Below are 20,662 nucleotides of genomic sequence, written 5' to 3'. Positions count from 1 at the left end.
GTGTACGTGTAGTGCAACCTGACGTAAAGTTTGTTTATGTGTAATGCTTGTTATGTGTAGTGCTGTCATCTGCCCCCAGTTTTACTAACTATGAGTGAAGTGTTATGGTTGGATGATTTACCGTTGTTGCTCTCTGTGGCGAGACTTTTTAACGGGGAGATCGGCTCGCATTTGCGCCTTGAAGTTGGGAACCACAGAAAACCAACCTCAGCCGACCACCACTGTGGGGTTCGAACCCGGATCCTCGCATCACGAGTCCGGCACTATAATGTCGGGATAGTTTTTTTATAATCACCCCGTATATACAGTATCTATTCTATAATATAAAATCACAAACTCGAAAAGGGCCCATTTCTATGCAACGGAAATAAGTAACGATTTTATGTAACGGTAGTCGGTGACATTTTTTGAATGACGGAAATCAGTTACGTTTTTGTGTTACGGAAGTCGGTTACGATTTTGGGTCAAGTTTCATTTAACTCCTGAACATATCGGGAACTGTTTGACCTGTAGGGATCAAGTTACACGGGGTCTGGGTACCCAAGGCGGGGCATTGGAAGGGTTTCATTTCGACTCGTGAATCTGATTGTTTTCTTGCTTTTCATTATCTGGAAAGTCAGGATATTTGGTGTATGGATTGGCCAGCCAGATCTTCTGACCTAAACCCTATAGAAGTGTTTTCCAACCGGTGTGCCCCGGCACCCTAGGATGTCACGATATCAGTTAAGGGGTGCCGCGAAATATTATGGAGATAAATAAAAAAAAATATTACAGTCCACTTAAGGCCTTAAAATAAATCAAGTCGAATAAACTACTCTCATGCATGACAGACTTATCTTTAAGTCGCCATCTATGGTTGCAGTGTCAGCAATGTGAGCTTTTGCCTGTCTGGCTATCCATGTACGGCCCCGTTCAGAGCACACGAGCTCTAAGGAAAGATGATTCGTTGGCTTTGTAGTCTAGTGCGCTCATCTGGCAAGTGAGAGGACGTAGGTTCAATTTCCCTCAAAAACAGTTGAATTTTCTTTCTTGGATTTATCTTTGCATTAGCCAGCTGTCGAAACCTTCATAATAATAGCGGAGGGTGACATCATCTTCAGATAAGCTGAAAGAGACTTCATTTTCAATACTTATTAAGATTGCAAGATGCAATAGATATGTACTTTCCATCTCTTTCCACTGAGAATCTCGACTGGGTTGTCTCACCCACACAGTGCAGAGAAAATATATTTCACTGCTTGCCGAACCATATGAATTTGTTGATCTTTATGCTGATTCCACAAAGGTAAGTTCATCAAGAGTGAGACGTCGGGGGCTGTTTTTTGGCTTGGATTGAGAGAGGAGTATCTTAATCTCATGAAGAAAGCAATTAACGCACTTTCACCGTTTTAATCATCATTCTATGCGAGCAGCCTTTTCTGATTATGGAGACAATAAAATACAAAGCAATAAATACACTGCAAGGTCTTTAGGACGATATGGGTGTTTCGTTGCCAACTATAAGGCAGTGCTCTAAGCATTGAAAAGAAATATGTTTCTCCTCATTTTTATCTCTCTCTCTCCTTATTTCTCCTCTAAGGCTTTAATCATCAATCAAAAGTTTCACATTTGTGATTAATCGAACAAAACTCTATTGATATATTTTCACTCAGTGAAAATTCCTTTTTATTGTAGTAAATTCTCTATTCAAGGAAGGGTGCCCCAAATTTTGACGTTATTCCCAAGGGTGCCGCGAACTTCAAAAGTTGGGAAACACTGCTATAGAACGTGTCTGGGACGCTCTTGGGAGGACAATCGCATCTCGCCGCCCCCCCCCCTCTCCGAGAACCATCCCGGAACTGAAAACTACGTTGCTGCAGGAGTGGGACCGATTGCCACAGGGACTCAACTGCCTCGTGTCAGTATGCCGTCGCGGTATGTGACTTGTCTGACTGTGAGGGGGGGGGGGACCATACCCCGAGACCCATTTTCGGTTCGATTTCGCAACGTGGATTTTGGACATTCCTGCAATGATGAGCTTTACTGACAATCATGCGTGCGTACTATGACTTTTGTGTGGTACATCTCTGTTAAATAACTGTGTATTCGTACCAAATTTCATTAAAATCTGTCTACTAGTTTTTCAGAAATTCGACACGAGCGTATAAGCTCGATGGAGCATCCAGCCACCGCGACGGCAGCGACATCGAGTGCAAGGAAATCACGTGACTCGGTGGAAACACAGTTCGTGCCTGGCAATTTGCCCATAGAAATGTACAGTTCAGTCTCTAAATATTGGGTTTTAAAGATAAAAAAAAAAGGATTGAGAACTCATATAAAGATGAAAAAAGATGAAATTATTTTATTTCATTAATACTGGAATAACTTCTTTCATTAAAGCTGAAAATTTTCTTTCATTAATTCTGGAATTATTTCCTTTATTATTTCTTTCATTATACTTCTGGAATAATTTCTTTCATTACTTCTGGAATAATTTCATCAATTCGGGATTTGTTTCTTTTATTAATGCTGCACAATTATTGCTTTCATTAATTTTGGAATTACTTTTCATTAATGCTGAAATTACCACTTTCACACATTGATTTTGAAATTCTCTTCAATTAATTCGAGTTTTTCTTTCATTAATTTTGGAATTATTTGTAATTCTAGAAATTTTTGGATTACAACTTTCCTTAATTCTGGAATTATCTTTCATTAATTCTGGAATTATATGTTCCATTTATTCTAAACTATTTTCTTCCATCAATGCTGAAATTCTCTTTCTTTAATTGTGGAATTATCTTCCATTAATATTATTACCTCTTTCATTAATGCTGAAATTCCCTTTTTCATTAATTTTGGAATTATCACTTTCATCGATGCTGAAATTCTCTTACATTAATTCTAGAATATTTTCTTTCATTAATTCTGGAACTCTTTCTTTCATTAATTTTGGAATTCTCACCAATGCTGAAATTATTTCTTTCATTTATTGTTTTAAACTCCTGTGGATGCCATAAGACAATAATGTGGGATTGTGTGTTTTTTCACCGAGTCACATTATGATCGTCCAGCGAATGATGTTGGGGACAGCGTTCTCAGCACTGCCAAGGTGGAGACAGCTGATGTCATACTCTCTCCAGTAATATAAGCTTGATGGTGTCAGCTGCCGTGGGGATGCCCGAGTGGCATGGTGGTAAGATGCTCATCTACCATCATGAAGGTTGTTGTCAGGGTCCCAGGTTCAAACCCAAGGGAGGATATAGATAAGATATTTTCCCTAACGAACTCGAGGCGACCACCGATGGACAGCGCCTTCACTTCCAACCCATCTCACTAATGGCAGTAAATTGCAATATGTAGCGATATGGTCAGAGTTGGTGTTTGGTGAAGTAGCTGTTGTGTGGGCATTGTTCTGGACTTGCCATGAAAAAGAAAAAGAAATTTACTCCATAACATTTGCCAAGAAATACAGATTTTCAACCATTGCCGAATTCTGAGAAAACTTTTTGTGGAAAAATTTTCAGCCAGTACAGAATTTTAGCTAAAATATGGTATTAATATATATGATATCTATAACTCGTACATTCTGCATAAAAGTGAGAAAAGTTGACAAAAAGAATGGAAAAAGACACCCCTGTACTGCCCTTTACACAATCTTTCTCATGTCTCTTTTCCATCTCTCTCTGAAAAAATCTTTTTTTTTCCTTGCCACATCAAGATCAACCCCCATTTGTGTAAATCTACCAGGTGTGTACACACAGATGCCACAGATATATCACTTCCTATCAAGATTTATGACGATTTTTTTCCCTCGTGTATGCAATGTTAAATCAATGAGAAGTAGCTAAGCACAGAAAGCATGTCCCTCATGTTACTTGTTGCATGTCTCCCACATTCTTGACCAGGCCATAACTAGACGACAGGGGCAATTGGGGCACTGCGCCATGTGAATGGACCCCCCCCCCCCCAATCACAAAAATGTGTACTTACTTCGTATTTCTTTTTTCAGGGGGTGGGGACACTTCCTGTGTGTCTGCCTATGGTTAGGGGCTAACTTTTGCAACAGGTGGGGTTGCAACTAAGGCCAGTTGGTGAATATATGTTGTTTAAATGTTAGTGGGGGCATTTGTCCAGGGTCCTTTCTCATGGAGGAATAAGGACCTGATCTATGTTCAACAAGTCGCTGCCCCCTGCAAGGGTGGGACTGGCAGGGCAATTACCATAATGTGTTTTCCATGCTATAAATTTACTACAGAAGGGACCCCCATGAAAAGTCTGGCTTGAAGGCCTGCCTAGTGTCCCTGATGATGGATTGTGATTTTGTGGGAAGTATTACATACCCCCCCTCCCAGAGAATATATATATTTTTTGTTCTTGTTGGGAGTGGTCAACACTCATCCCTTTTAATCCATCAATGTGAGGGCTGTAACAAACCCAGCTTAATTTTCTATAGAAAATTTTCAAATACAAAACCGACCAATAGAGCAGCACCATTTCTGAATTAAATTTTTTTTACGTGTCCGTAAGGTAATTTAAGATGAATAAAAATAGATCAAATGCATGTGTATGTACAGCTGGTTTTTAATATATTTTAAAATTACCGATTATGCGAGTATTGCCCTCAGCTATAAACCTAGCTATTCCATGCCCATCATGAAAGGGTAAAAGACAGTTTTCACGCAGCATTCGCATAGATGTAAGCACTGATAACCAGGGCTGGACAAATTCTGGGCGTCAGGTCACCATGTAAACTAAAAAATTGTTATTGATGCCCAAACTTTTTTGTGTAGTTTCTAAATTACAGGCTGAGAGCAGCATGAAATGTAAGGAATTTATGGCGGCATATCTACCAACATGAGAGAGGGTCATTAAGCCCTGGAAAAGCAGCATTATTTTAGACCTTTTTTTTAAGGAAAATTTTTTTTTGGCACTCAGATTTTCTTGTGATTTGTCCAGCCCTGCTGATAACAATGTAAAAATATCTGTATTATTCTTTTTCGTAAATAACTAAATGAACTTATCAGGACTAGCTAAGGAAACCAAATTTATTCTGACGATAGCAGTGCCCTGATACAATCAAAATAGTTGAAAATCCAACAAATTCTCTAAAAGATAAACAGAGGTGAGCGACAAGGTTTTTCCAGTTAAACACACAGTACACTGCATTACTAAAAAACCACTAAACACATACAGCAGAAAGTAAAACCACGGCATTCATTAGTCTATGGAAATAAAAACAAATACTTTACAAACAAGGAAATATCAATATGGAAAAAAAACCAGGCTATATATAACACATAAACATCACATCGGATCATTTTTTCGCTGATTTTTTTTTTCCACTCTTCGTTTTGGTCGAATCTGTTTTGGCATATTTGTTTTCAAGGTGGCTTATCATATCGTTAAATCTTTGCCCAGTCCTTTTTTGTATTGCCCCGATGAGGGAAGACATATCATCATCGGCAGCATCTGCACCTTCGTTCTCTGCCTCTTTGGCTTCTTTCTCATACTGCGTAAAAAAACAACGTTATTGAAAAAAAAAGTATGCGCAATATTTGGTTAAAGTAGGTTATATACAGTTTACACACTACATTAAGACCCAATCATGTTACAGACTAACTAAAAGTAATGTTCCCCCAGGCCAAGCAAATGATCCAGAGTCTGACATAACTGCTATGCTGGATCGTCAGCCCATGCACAAAAAAAATAAAACTGACCTTATTCTCCAGTCTACGCCCAGATAACAAATGTCTTTAGCCAGGTGAGGGGACCTAAAAAACAAAACACGTTGCCTGTGGGCTCATCATAGAGGCAACAGGCAACTCTTCTTTAATGATTTCAGAGCTAGCAAATATAATGCCAGATCAGTAAGAGTGAGATGGGGAGGGGTGTGTTCCTTCAGCCCAAAACATCAAAGAAAGCTATTTTCTTGACATTATGCAGAGGTTAACTCGTAACTCTTCCACAAGACGAGATGTAAGAGAAGTCTAAATTTTTTTTTTTTTTCAGAAGAGCAAGCATGGTAAGGGTGGCCCTGAGTTTGAGTATCAAACTGCCCATTCTGTACCATAATAATGAGCAAGATACACATTCTGAACCACCTGCGGACATGTTGATGACACCACAACCACTCTCAATTCGAAAGTACAAACAAATGTGGATAGTTTCAAAAATTTCATTATGAAACACATTCAAAAATACAGTCAAACTTGATTAATTCAAAGCTCAAGGAAACAGCAAAAAAGTTAGAATTATCCAATTCTTTAATATAGAATAACTATACTTTCACAAAAATCAAAAACCCTCAATTGAAAATGTATTGAATGATAGTACAGTAAAACCTCTCTTAATGGTCACTCCCCCCCCCAGATGCGGTCACCCTGTTTTACAGACGAACAAAAATATTGAAGCAAAAAGCCTATTTAAATAAGGCATTTCGAACCCCCCTGCTAACAGTCACCATCAAATACGGTCGCAATTTTTACCATTTTTATTATTCATTCTAGTGGACTAATACCTCTGTACAGACACGATAGTTGCGATTTTTGTTCCAAATACGCTGCAGATGTTAATGCATATAGGGGTAAGCAGAATTTTCTCAAGGGGGGAGGAGTTTCAATTTTTCTTCTTCTCGGGGGTTATTACATTTTTTCCTCCAAACCCTTCCCCCTTTGCATATGCCAATGTGTAAATGTAGTTTATATAAACTTTGTATAATATTTCTTTTGTAATTTTAATTGTGTATCTGCATAATAATTATGTACCTTCATGACTTTGAACGCATTTTATATAGTCAGAATTTCATTCATTTGCAAACAAAGAACCATTTCAGTTGTTGATACTGTATTTCACAGTTTCAACAGGAACCTCGTCTGATGCGGTCACCCTTTCTTTTTAATGCAACTCTTAAAAATTTAAATGGATGAATTTCTTAAAAATTATCTGTGGTGCGCATTCAAACACCTCAAATTTCCCCCAGTTCCAGCGCCTACGCGGTTTTACTCATACATAGTACCCTTATACATGTGGTCTTAATTTACTATGCAAAAAAGAAAACTACCAATGATTCTAATAAGCAAAGTACACTGTAACTTCCCCGCTTGATAAAATTCTCTCTCAACGTTAGAGTCTAATGACTGTTTCTATGAAGCATCAAAACCTGCAAATATTACTACACAATCAGGATTTAGGCCAGCGATGGATCAGAAAAATCCACTAATAGCAACATATGAATCATAAAAAGAGTAACTAATAAATACACATTCATACCCTCTTTCGCCTAGCCTTCTTCTTAGCTGCACTTTCCTCAGTGAAAATCTTGAAAGCTGGTATTTCATCCTCATCGATCATTTCGTTTATCAACTCGGAATATCGTTCTTCCTCAGTGAATTCATAACCGATCAAACATTCTGAAATCGAGTTCATATCTCCTTTGAACTTCAGGTACCATTTCTTGAGATCTTCTTTTTCATCATTTGATCCTGTAGCACACAAAAAATATATATATATGAACGCCTGTTTCGACCGCGATACTTACAGAACAGCCAAGACAGGCTTTATGAAACGCAACTGCCATGAAATAAACTAAACTGTCGAAAAATAACTTGTACATCCGTTTACAAAAAAATCAGAGTTTAACCCTGTGTTTTTGACTTTTTTAGCTCATGACATCACCCCCAGAACCATAATCACTTTTCGTGGCTCCCCTCTTATCCAATAAACCCTCCTAGGGGTGACTCAGAAAAAAATGTTTGCCTATTTTTGGCAACCTATTGTGCACGTCTTTTGGTTGACAGGTTTTTTTTTTTTGATTTTCAAGTCAGAGATTTGGTGTTTCTATTAGAATGGCATCTCATGTGGCCGCATGGCTCAAAGCTGCTCATAACTTAGCAAAAAAAAATTTTTTTTTTAAATTACAGTTGGGCCCAAAAAACAGGATATACAGACTTAATGGGATAAATAATAATCTCAGGTACACGTTATCTCGCTGGCTCAAATGTCGAGATGCCAAACTGATGCTAGCTATTGGGCAAATTTTTGTATTTACCCGATAAAATTTTTTCATTTCTTCATGATGGCAACATTTCAAATCGCGAATGTGATGTCATTCTGAAGGGGGGGGGGGGAGAAATAGGAAAACACAAACAATGAACAATTCTCCCCCCCCCCCCCGATGAATTCTTTTGGAATGTTTGCCCCGCGCTCAAATTAAAGAAGGGACTTTCCGCAATCAATGGTCAAAATTCACATGAGATATAAGAATCTTTCTTGAGTTAGAGACATGGACTGGAAATCAGACTGTGAATCTCTTGGAGATGATCCAAGGGAGGAACTTCATCTATCCATCAGCACAAACAATGAAACAAGTGTGTAATAGTGTCATAATTTGATCACCAACAGACGTTTGATTGATGGCAGAGGAATTGAAAATTTGGTGTAGGTAAGGTGACTAGATGTCTAAGTTTTAAGTCCTTGTAACCAGCCTAGTAGAAAGTAAAACACAGTTTGGTAGTACTACTGAACACAGGAAATACATGGTGAAAAATTGATGATACTTAGCTGATACTACTAAACCATACATACACCCCATCCATATTCCTCTGCGGAACCTCTAAATATTCTAAATTAGGAACTTCTAAAAGTGATACCTAGCTTCAGTTCGTCTCATTAGAAATCTAACATCCCAAGCGGTATGCAGGGGTGCATAACCTCCGGCCTGCCAAATAAATGGTTTCATCCTCCTCACCAGATCGTCTATCGCTCTGTCTCAATGAAGAGATATACAAGCAGGTTTTCAAACAAGACCTGTGCCATGCTGGTAAATGTATGTGCTGTGAACCTAACATGAAGTTTGTTACTGCGTAATGCTTGTTATAGTACTGAACCAGACATGCACCTCGTGTGTGTATATGTGTAGTGAACCTGACGTGAAGTTTGTTTCTGTGTAATGCTTATTGTGTGTAGTGCTTCCATCTGCCATCAAGTTTTCCAACAATGAGTGAAGTGTAATGATTGAATAATTGTATTGTTGTAGGCCTATTGCTCTCTGTGGCGAGACTTTAATGGGGAGATAGGCTCGCATTTGCATCTCAAAGTTGGGAACCATAAAAAACTAACTTCAGTCCACCATCACTATGGCGACGGTTATAGTACTGTCATCTGAAATTTTTGAACAGCAATTGAAGTATAATGATTGCATAATTGTACTGTTTTAGGCCTAATGCTCTCTGTGGCGAGACTTTACAACAAGGAGATCAGTCTGCATTCATGCTTCGAAGTTGGAAACCCCAGAAAATCAACTTCAGCCAACCACAACTGGGACGATTCGGGACTTGAACTCAGGCCATAAAAGGTGTCCCAGTAAAAAAAAGTATCTCCAAGATGATCAAATATGATATATCAATTGTATATTGATGAAAGCTCAATACTGATTGTTCACAGTTTGCTATTATTTTTAAAAATTAAGTTCTCAGTGGGTAGCAACATAACATTTATTTACATTTAGTGTAGCAAAATGTTTGGCACAGAACATTGACAGGCACGACACAGGCGCTGTCTTGAGTCTTCCTCACCTTGTCCATATAATTTGTCTTAATTCTGTCTTCCCTAATCCAAATACACCACAACACCATAGCTACCAACTTTGGAGAATGAGAATTAAGGAGGTTATCACACCGATACAAATTCCAAAAACAAATACGAAAAACATTTTTGAAAAACAATTTAGGGATTTTTCATTGTTTAAAGTAAAAAATCATAGGGACTTTTTCTTTCCAAAAAGATGACATCTTGCAAGCCAGCGCCATATAGCAAACCACTGCTAAGCAGGTTAAATTACCTGTTATTACTACTCTCGTATCAAATTGCGGCAACAAAAAAAAATTGCCATCAGACCCAAAACGGGCATACAGGCTTAACGGGACATATTATCAAAGTAAGTTTCGAAAGTTGAAATGCTGAATTGATATTAGCTGTTGACAAATTACATTAAATTAGTATCATTTTGGGAATTAAAAACAAAAGCAATAGTCTTTTTTTCCTGGATAAATTTGTTTGGAATATTTTTTCCCCCTCAAAAGAAGGGATTTTTTACAATCACTATATAAATTCGGGAGATATAAGAATTTGTTGCGAGATGGAGTAGAAATGTGGGAGCCTCCCAGAAAAACCAGGAGATTTGGCAGCTATGAAAACATACATAATTATCCCTAACACAACCACAAAAATATGGGAAGGATTTATAAGCAGCATCGACAGCAATTGCATAAATATTGTTAAAAGCATGACAAACAATGACAGGAAATAGAAAGCTATTGCGAGAAAATTGCAATTAAAATGTAATCTGATTTTGGACAATAAAAATTCTGGTTAGCTTCACTGAAAATATGCCACACTCTACAGAAAAGTTAAGATAGCCGAAATTATGGGAACGTCCCATAAAATACATGCCGCTGTTGTGGTCGAGTGGTTATAGTGACGGACTCGCGATGCGAGGATCAGGGTTCGAACCCCCACAGTGGTGGTCGGCTGAAGTTGGTTTTCTGTGGTTACCAACTTCAAGGCGCAAATGCGAGCCGATCTCCCCGTTAAAAAGTCTCGCCACAGAGAGCAACAGTCCTACAACGATAAATCATTCAATCATAACACTTCACTCATAGTTAGAAAAACTGGTGGCAGATGGCAGCACTACACATAACAAGCATTACAGAGAAACAAAAAACTTCACTTTAGGTTTCACTACACGTACACGCACATTCCCGCATGTACCGATTCGTTGGGGGTTCCGCAGGGGTATGGGGTTGGGGGGTTGTGGTGTAGCAGTAGTAGGTAGGGCCTCAAAAAAAAAAATGGCTCGGGGATCCATGATGTTCTTAAGTCAGCCACCTCGTTAGGCAATTTGCCTGTTGTGGCATTGTATTTGTATTTGTACAGATCATATGGTCACTATATATACATGTTTCTGGCTCGCGAGCAATAGCAAATATCACATATTTAGCCTGCAGAATGATAAAGCCCTGGCCTATCACAGGGAATCAAAACACCCACACAAACTTAGCCATTTTTTTTCTCAGTGCCTACTGACATTGTCCTGCTTTGCATTGTCCAACCTGAACTCCTGTTTATCAGAGAATCATTTGAAGTCTCTGAATATCATAATTTTTCAGAAATTTATAGCAATTTCTGTACATAGTAAAAGTGTTATAAAGAGTACAGCTTATAACGAAAACCTCGCTATTATGAGAAATTTGCAAGTGATTGCCAAAAGCTAATATTGAAGATAAAAAATATTAGCTTATAGAGCATAGTTATTTATGAATGCAAATCAGAACACATTTGCTATAACGCCATCGGAAATTCTTGTGTGTGTGTGTGAATGTTTTCTTTTCTCCTTTAAGAATTACACATAAAATGTACCAGATAGAATGATATTTTTATAGAAGTTTTTCCCCCTACTCATAGATGTTTACAAACGGAGCACGTCAGTACCTCCCAATAGATAATATAAGACGACCACATGCTGTATTTTATCTTGTTATTTATATAGGAGATGGGAAAAACAAAATCTTATCTGTAGGTGTGTATGTGTGGTAGGTGGTGCATTATAATAATTAACTAAAATAAAATGGTTATTAATGTAATTAACACTATTCCCATACTAATTAATCAATAAATATTTCTTACATTTTAACAAAAACCAACTTTTGCAATTTAATTATTTTTTGCTTAACTCAATCTGTGTGTTTGAAAATTCTTTCAATGTTATTATTAATCATATAGTATATAAAGGTTTTTCTCCAGTTACTTTCAGTATACTTAATTAGGAAGCTATTTTGCAAAAAGTAATAAAAATTAGGTGAATATAATGTATTTAATGAAGCATAAATAATGCAGATTAATTAGCAATGATTTACGATATACAGGGTGATTATAACTAAGGTTCTGATTTCAAAACACTGTAAAAAAAGAACGATTGTCAGAATGACTTGAAGATTGACATGAATATTCCTGAAAAAATTCAATTTTATTTGGTAAAGGGGAAAAAATACTTAAAAATTAATGACATCATCCAACATGTGGGAAATTTGCTCACAGTATGGAAATGATAGCCAGTCATGGCAAAATGATAACTTAATTATAGCATTGCACGATTTCATAATTCATGGAAACATCACAAAAAACGAAGTAATTCAACAAATAACTACAATTTACTTAAGAAATGTTAAATATGTTGTCCAACCTGAGGTTGAAAGCACAAAAATTGTTGTTCAACAACAGAATTGGAGTATGCCATGGTCATGATGTGGATGTGCTTGCAATTCAGCTTTATTAAACCAAACGTCTCCCCCCCCCCCAATTAATATTCCTGAGGAACTTCTAACATATAGAAAATGTGCTGGAGATTACAATTCACCGAAGTTTGCAACCTGACCACTGTTTATAACATTTTGAGTTACACCCACAGCCAGAAGTTGCAAGGGTTAAGGTGCATCCTGTCAAAATGGGTCTTCAGCAGCTGCTTTGCTGGTATTGCAATGTGCATCTTGATAGAAGTTCTATCCACACACTGATGCTGTGGAAGAGCTGAAATGATGTGGTTGCACAAAATACATTTTACTGCTGGCCAAGTACAGCATCATCTACTTGCACATTTTGCACTATTTTTCCTTTTGCAAAAGAAACTTCCATTGCTTCAGGAGTATCCATGCAAATTTTCAAGTCATTCTGATCAGTACTTATTGTATAGTTTTGGAATCAAAACTTAAATTATAATCACCCTGTATATAGCTGATTATTTTTCATAAATCTGTTACTACTATACAGTAGAACCTTGATTAATTGGGCTTAACAGTGTGAAAGTATAAAAGGAACAACTATTGAATATTAAGACTGGGAGATATACAGTAGGAGATGTGCTACTTCTTATGGGAAAGAAAATGAAAATGTATGTGAGGTAATGTAACTACTAGTACACTGGTCTTTGTCCTTTAAGGACAGCTGGTGTCTTTATTGGATTATAGGACCACCTGCCCCTAGCATGATGGTGTCAGTACTGTTGCTGCTTCTTTGTGAAGGGAAAAAGAAACCCTGTGAGATAATACACCACTACATTTCGATGTGTGAGGCAATCTTATTCATGAATTTGCTAAAGATAGAGCATCAGAATGTAGCCAAAGGTTAGAAAATGTTGTAAGAATGAGAAATTTTGGCTTTTTTATATAACTTTAAATAACTAAGATACTTCATATCAAAAATATATATATATTCTGGCCACTTTTATGAGACTTTTTGAAAAAACCACTTATAAAATCTTATGTCATTTAAAGATATACCGTCAGAATGCACCCCAAAGATATAAAATGTGGTAAAAATGAAACATTTTGGCTAATAATGAACCAATATGATATTTTTCAAGGAAAAAAATTATATTGAGGCAACTTTTATTTGATTTTTTGAAAAAAACCATGGTTTAAACCAAACAACACTGTCTATGCCTCCCCTTTCTTGGAATTTTTCAAAACTGGACACTGGGGAAACAGGTCTTTATTATTTTCTCTGTCCTAAGTTGTTTTTTGTTCCCACATCTTGTGGTGTTTTTATGCCGAAATCGCACGAGTCAAAATGGTCTCTGATTTTTTACTTTTTTTTTTAGCATGAAAGGAAAAGCTTAATAATCAAAACAACACTTTGAAAAAAATTAAACAAAAAGTGAAACTGCAAAAAAATTTGGGCTTCCATCACACATCAACTTTTTTTTTTGTAATACAATCAACATTGTGTATGCATATGCGATTAACTCTATTTCAGCAAAAGCATAGGTGTCTGAAGTGTTCCAGACTTGTGGGTGCTCAGATTGAGCGTTATGCAGGAAATTGTCATTTGTGATTTAATTCTGGGAGTGGAGGGTGCTTAAAATAAAAGTAAATTATTTACTAAAAAATTTAATTACTAATTTGTTTTTCCCCATTTATATGTTTCTACGGTCCAAAAACTAAAACTTGTTTATAACAAGAAATCAGTAATAGCGACAATCTTCTCTCTGATTGCGAATCGCTGTTATAATGGACTTATACTGTACATACAGTCGACACTTGCCATAACAATCCCATGTTACGGCGACCATTCCATTACAATTACCAGTACGATACAATTATACTATGTTTTTCTTTCGATATAACAACCATCCAATATAACATTTATTTTAGATGGAATGAAGGGAGTTATAACGATTTCTAACAATTGTGGAGTGTGTAACTATACACATATATATAAACTATTTATTTACTGCAGACCTTTGTAATCAGCTAGACATTTGTCTATGTCTTTCTTCGTTATTCTTGGGAATAGCAGCCGCCAATAGTCCAACCAATCTTTGTCGAATGTTTCGTCATCTTCATCCACTTCGCCTGAAAAATACACAAAACACGAATCTGTATATTACATTCCAATTAGTAACACAATCAAGCATTACACACTTCCATTGAAATAGTTCCAGGCCCATCATTTGGGAGGGGGGGGGGGAGCGTTGCCCTCCCTGGCTTTTGAAGATACACTAAAAATGATTATATATATATATATATATATATTACACATTACATACATTGAGTACATGTGCTTTGCCCCCCCCCCCCGGAAAAAGCTGAAATGACGGCCCTGAATAATTCATCGGTTTGCATTTTGCTACAAGTTATTTGAAATATTATTGGGGGGGGGGGGGGAACCTTCAAAACAGAATATTAACAAGCATTATGGAGATAGGGTGTTAAATATTGGGAGTGTTAACACTCATATTTGTGCATACATAGTACAGGGATGGTAAGCCATAGATAGATGATTTCTAGAGCAAGGAAGCTTTGGTAGCCAAAAAATGTGAAAACCCATGCATGGCCCCCACATGGGGGGGGGGGGCTGACAGGGCTCTAGCCCTGGGGCGGTTATCATCATTTTTTTACTTTTTCACGCTATAAATTAACTACAGAAGGGCTCCGTTAAAAGTCTGACTGAGGGACCCGCAAAAGATTCCAGACTAGGGCCCCGCTACAGGATGTGGGGACCATGAACCCATGTCTCGGGCTCCAATTTAGAAAGTTTTAGGCACCAAAATATTCGTAAAATTTAATACAAATTTCTCAGTCACCATGGCATGCCTAGATACCAAGGTCTGCTCCACAAGTATTTTATAATAATTTGTTTGGAGTTGCTGCAGATATAATTTGGGAACCCCTCTTAACACTACCATAAATCTCTCTATAACAATGATTCTTGATTGTTTTAAGCTGCATTCTCAGCAAACAAGGTTGGGTTTTTGACATCAAAAACTGGTTTAAACTGTTAAAAACTGTCGAAAACCGCCAAAAACCAAAATGAATGCTTTTAGATATTATTTTGAACACAATAGGTTGACGGCATGATGAACTTACTTTTTTGTGTATTGAATTTTATGTTTTAACACTAATTTATTACAATTAAAACTAAATATTAATTATAATTTGCAATTTTAATTTTTTGACAGCGAAAGTGTAGACCAGATATATAAGTTTATGGTCCATTTTATCTAAACGGCTAATGTTATTTAAACTACTGATTACCTGTGTTCAATTTACTAAGCAAAATAGAGCTGTTTATTCAAAATGTGTGTGGAGGGTTTACACTTAGAATAAGTTATAGGAGATTTTCTTAAGCATCATATGCAATCAGCACTGCTAAATTAAAGGAAATTTTAGTCCAATTTAGTATTTTTATTGCTAGCTATATTCTAATGTTATGCACAATAAGGATATCATTTTAAGTATTGGTGATCACTTAGAAAATTTAATGACAGAAATCAACATTACATACATGGGTGTAAAAAAACTTTTTAAATGCCTATCGGTAATGAAAAGAGTACAGAAGATGGTTTATATCAATGCACATATATAATATACGTATAAGCAGTTGAAGAAATTTTGGAAGGCCAAGAATGATCTTGAATTGAAGCACATCAAATAGTTCCATAGTTTTTCCTTCAGCTTTTATGTTATGCTCTATTAAAATTGTATATTTTACATGAAAAAATATACATATATTGTCCAAAATAATTCTGTAGAGAGCAGAAAATTATTTTACAATCATATTAAGTATTTATTCTTTGTATAATATAGTGACTTTAAACATTACATGCAATCGATGTATTTTCAACGGGAATTTTTATATTGAACAGAAATATTTGAGATTTTGGACATGACAGTTTGAACCGTGGTTTAAACTGTCATGCATCGAAAACCTGCCAACCAACTTAAATTCAAATTCTTACAAACTCAGAAAACCTTAGTTAACATTCTTGCACTCTGTATTACTCGATATACCATAAGGATACCACCTAATTCCAGGTGTCAGGTCTCCATGAAAGACTAGAGAATGGTACTGGAACCTTAAAAGTCCTAAGGACGGCACAAAATTTTCTGATTTGATAATAATGTCACTTCCAACATCAAAAGGTGTAATTAAGACTTAGAAAAGTGGAATAAACATTATTTAAGGCTGTTTTTATCTTCGGGGAAAAAAAACCCACGCTTGGCTTCAAAGAAATTTGACTGGCGCTTAAGCTCCTTTTCGATTTTTCAAGCCCTGGTTTCCAAACATACCTAAATAATACTTAGCGGTACAGTAATGGAAATGAGCAAAGCCATTAAGTAATAGGATGCAAAAGATGCAAGTTCAAGACCGGTTGTCCACTGGAAGCTATAACACGAATCAGGCTACACAACTGACAACAATCGACATTGAGTCAGACGACAAAGGGTGTTGAATGTCGTCCACTGCAAGTGACATGCTACTGCAGTCCGTGCAGATGAACGTGCTTGTTAGTAACCTGGATGAAATATTGAAAACTCGAATTTTTTAAGAGCATCTTAATTTACTAAGTCCATACTTAGTAAATGAGAGATCTGATACAAACTTGAAGATGTTTGTACTGTGAGTAAATAAATATCGTTTAATCAATAACATAATATAAATCAATCACACTACTAACCATCACAATCCATGAATGGTAGTTATCAAATTTTCAGTTTTCATGCTAATGTGAGAAAAGAATGGAGGGAAATTCGTCTGCACAGAGAGTGAGACAGAAGGAAAAAACCAGAGTGATGGTGTGAAGAAAGTAAACAATGGTACTGCAAATGTGCATATAATACAAAGTATAGAAAGCTCAATCACGATTCCTTGCTTGTCTGTTGATGTTGCTCACTCATGATAGTTTGCAATGGTTCTCGTACTTTCTGTGCAATGGAATCAGTCTTGCAAATATGCACGACTTGTTTATTGCTTCAAGTCATTGCCAGTGGATGACCGGCATAACAGTGATATAAGGGCCATTTAGGGCAAGGGTGTTCAACTTTTAGCAGAGCATGTACCACTTCATTGATTTGAAAATGTGTCACTGACCACTTAATTAAATGATCAGGAACAGTGTATCATGGATTATTTGTGATCTGTAAATATGTAGCAGGTCACTCAAGTGATCTGGAACTGTGCCCTGCGTCCCTGAAATACTCTGTAACTGTGCTGCATTAATCTTAAAAAAAGTATGGCAGGTTACTGAAGGATCTAGGAATGTGCCACAGAGCACTCGAGGGATGTGGAACTGCACAGAGGGTCACTTTAGTGACCTGGAACTGTGCTGTAAGCCACTCAAGTGATCTGTAAATATATTGCGGATCATTCAAGAATCTGGGAATGTGCCACACTTTTACAAAATTAGATTTGAGGTCACAGGGCACATCAGATGACTCCGAGGACAAGGATGTATGGTTTAAGGCAGTGATTGTGTGTCGGCCCAAGGAACACAATAATAGATAAAAAAAGTTAAAACAAAAGTTTATACCCGTCTCATCATAGATGGCTTTCTTGTCTTTATCTGACAGAATCACGTAAATTTTTCCTAGCACTTGGAACTTCCTTGTAGCTGCTTCTTTCTCGTTCTCTCCTACACGATCTGGGTGAACAAGCAAGGACATCTTTCTGTATGCTTTCTTGACTAAAATATTAATAAAGTCTTATTTTAAATCAGATTTACCAACGAAAGCTTTCAACTGCAATGCATCAAAAATAATTAAACAAAACATCCATTCAGCTATTGGAACATATTGATACAATCTGACCTGTTTACAATGGAGAACCCCCCCCCCCCCAGTAAATTTGTTCATTACATGCAAACTTTGTTATTATCCGACCAACTCTAGGTCACTTTTTTGATTGCTCAATGACAATTTCTAGACAGAGGTGGTTTTACTGCCTGAGTTATATAAATTTTTCCACCCTTCTCTTATTCTATTCTAATTTTGACCACTCATTTCGCCCACTGAACTATACAAATATGCCTCTGTCTACAACAAATAAAAAATCTAGGATTTACCTTCGAGGAAATGGGGGACATGTTGTGGATTACAAGGAATCTCTATTAGCAACATCCTGTTACTAACGTTAAAGAAGTAGAAATTTCAATGGTAAATATTTATTGAACTGGCATTTGAAGGTATTTTCTTCCAATATTCATATATTTCTTGATCACCTTAGAGCAGAGGTCTTACACACCTTTTCCCAGTTGCGAGCACTGCCTGTACTCATCATCAAAAGAGCACCCCCCCCCCGTGCAAATCTAACATACGAGCGCAATTCCTCCAAGGTGTTTAATTGGAACGTTGAGTGCTAACGAGCAGGCCCATATATAAATAGGCTTTTCATGTCTATCTCTGCCACTGTCTTAAAAAAGTAATATTAAACATAACATTCCCTCAAGCATCAATGAGGATGCATATATATAAATAGCCATCATCATGACCCCACCCCGGCCTTTCATGTCTATCTCCGCCAATGTCTAAAGCTGGGTTTTCCTAGGAGCAGGTTTTCCCGTGCAGTACGCAACATGATTCACCCAGCGCGACACGCTGTCCACTCACCAATAAGAAAATACAAATGCAACGCCACAACAGGCAAATGCCCAACGAGGTGGCTGAGAAAAAGATGCCCATAAAAATATGGATTTCATATATTTCAAAAATACAGCAACCCAATTAAAAATGCGAATAACAAAAATTTTAATCAATATATCACATTATAAAATACTATACAATGCCCATAAAGAATACTTATGGTTGTCTTATTCTAAGTATGGATAGCTTCTTGATTTACCCCAACATGTTTATCGTATTTCTTTTTAAACGTGTCAATTGTGTTACAATTTACTACTTCCGGGGGTAAGCTATTCCATTTATTAACAACCCTATTAGAGAAAAATTCCCCGCGACACCATAACCTTGCATTGTTCCTCACCAATCGATACTGATGTCCCCTTGTAAAAGCAGTCGATTGGCGGTGTACTAAAAGTTCATGGTCCATCCCATTGAAAATTTCGAACACTTCGATCACATCTCCTCGACACCTGCGTTCATTCAATGTAAACATATTCAAATGTAGGAAAGCAGCACGACTGTTTTCCTACAGAGCGCAATACGCCTCACGACAGCGCTTTACGTCGGGCGTGATTGGCCGACTGCTTCTGCAGGAGTCAAATGCGTTGTGCGCCGCGCGTTTGGACGATGTTCTCTTCACTTCTTGTGTGTTTGCTTTCCCTTCAAACCGGAGCATGCAGACGACAGAGTAGCTGATGCCAATGCCATATACTATAATATAGCCGTCCTGATCTGATGCGCCCCGCTAGGAAAACACAAACGCGTAGCGTGATTATGTAGCACATTTCTGCCGACGCGAAGTGGTCTAATTCGGTTCACGCTGCGCAAAAAACTTATTCCTAGGAAAACTTGGCTTTAGCGGCGGTGTGTAGCCCTCTTTCCCCCAGGCACACCTCTGTTGAGGAGGGGGAACTGTTACATATTAATAAGTAAATGTGGGAGAAAAAACTCGCCTTCTTTGTCATTGCTTTTCTTTTCGATACGCAGTATGTGATACAAGTCCCGACTTCCATAATGTGTTTCACAGTCGTCCAAAAAACCCATATCTTTTTTTATACGCAACAACAGAAAGCGCACAAATCAATTTCCGCCTTCAAAACTTTCATCCACCAGACAGCTGCTTCCCGCGCGACTTTCCGGCACCTGCAGCAACGTGGGAAAGTTTTTACAAAAAACTTCCTCCAACAAATTAATGATAATTTAATATCAATAAATACATAATTGGGATATCATATATATAAATTAGGAATTTCTTTTCAAAAATTTGCATACAGAACATTTTATTACGATTAAGTTTTATTTTGAAATCGAATTGATTGAAACCACATGAGCAATCTCTACTGTGACCATACATCCAATTTTTACGGGACAGTTTTCCATAGTATTCGGCTCTCATCGTTTCAATGAAAATCTTTATTTGGTAAAAAAACCTTCTGTTTGAAAATTTTCAGTCTTGAACTCACTATTTATACACTGATGAAAATGACCTGTTCTTTTGATATATGATCACGTATTTTCTCTCCCCTTGAGATCAGATGGCAGTACCATCAACTGTCGTCTGCTTCTCCCATCTCATTGTTCTTGACAGGGTCGCAACTAGGGAGGAGCAGACGGGTCTCGTGCCGCGGGCGCTGGACCAGAGGGGGGGGGGGCGCAAATTTTATTCTCAAACCTCTCCTTCAACATTACAAGGGGGCGCACTTGCCCCGGGTAACTAAACATCTAGTTGC

The 20,662-nt window shown here is 37.3% G+C and overlaps 1 protein-coding gene across 1 annotated transcript; it reads right to left on the bottom strand.

Moving 5' to 3' along the window:
• Positions 1–5,009: 5,009 nt before the first annotated feature.
• Positions 5,010–20,080, bottom strand: LOC149081417 (dnaJ homolog subfamily C member 9-like). The gene is made up of 5 exons (XM_089238242.1): positions 19,886–20,080; positions 17,846–17,998; positions 14,274–14,387; positions 7,252–7,463; positions 5,010–5,491 (listed from the first exon to the last, which is right to left on the bottom strand). Exons 1-5 carry the CDS (start codon positions 19,974–19,976, stop codon positions 5,297–5,299), a joined length of 765 nt encoding a protein of 254 aa, XP_089094368.1. The 5' UTR covers positions 19,977–20,080; the 3' UTR covers positions 5,010–5,296.
• Between the last annotated feature and the right edge of the window lie 582 nt (positions 20,081–20,662).

The sequence above is a fragment of the Pholcus phalangioides genome, unplaced genomic scaffold (assembly GCF_987345545.1).
Source record: "Pholcus phalangioides strain wild (caught in Gottingen) unplaced genomic scaffold, Ppha-v1.0 ptg000010l_1, whole genome shotgun sequence".
Classification (NCBI taxonomy): domain Eukaryota; kingdom Metazoa; phylum Arthropoda; class Arachnida; order Araneae; family Pholcidae; genus Pholcus; species Pholcus phalangioides.
Note: the sequence above shows the minus strand (reverse complement) of the source record. Positions and strands in the feature narration are given on the sequence as shown.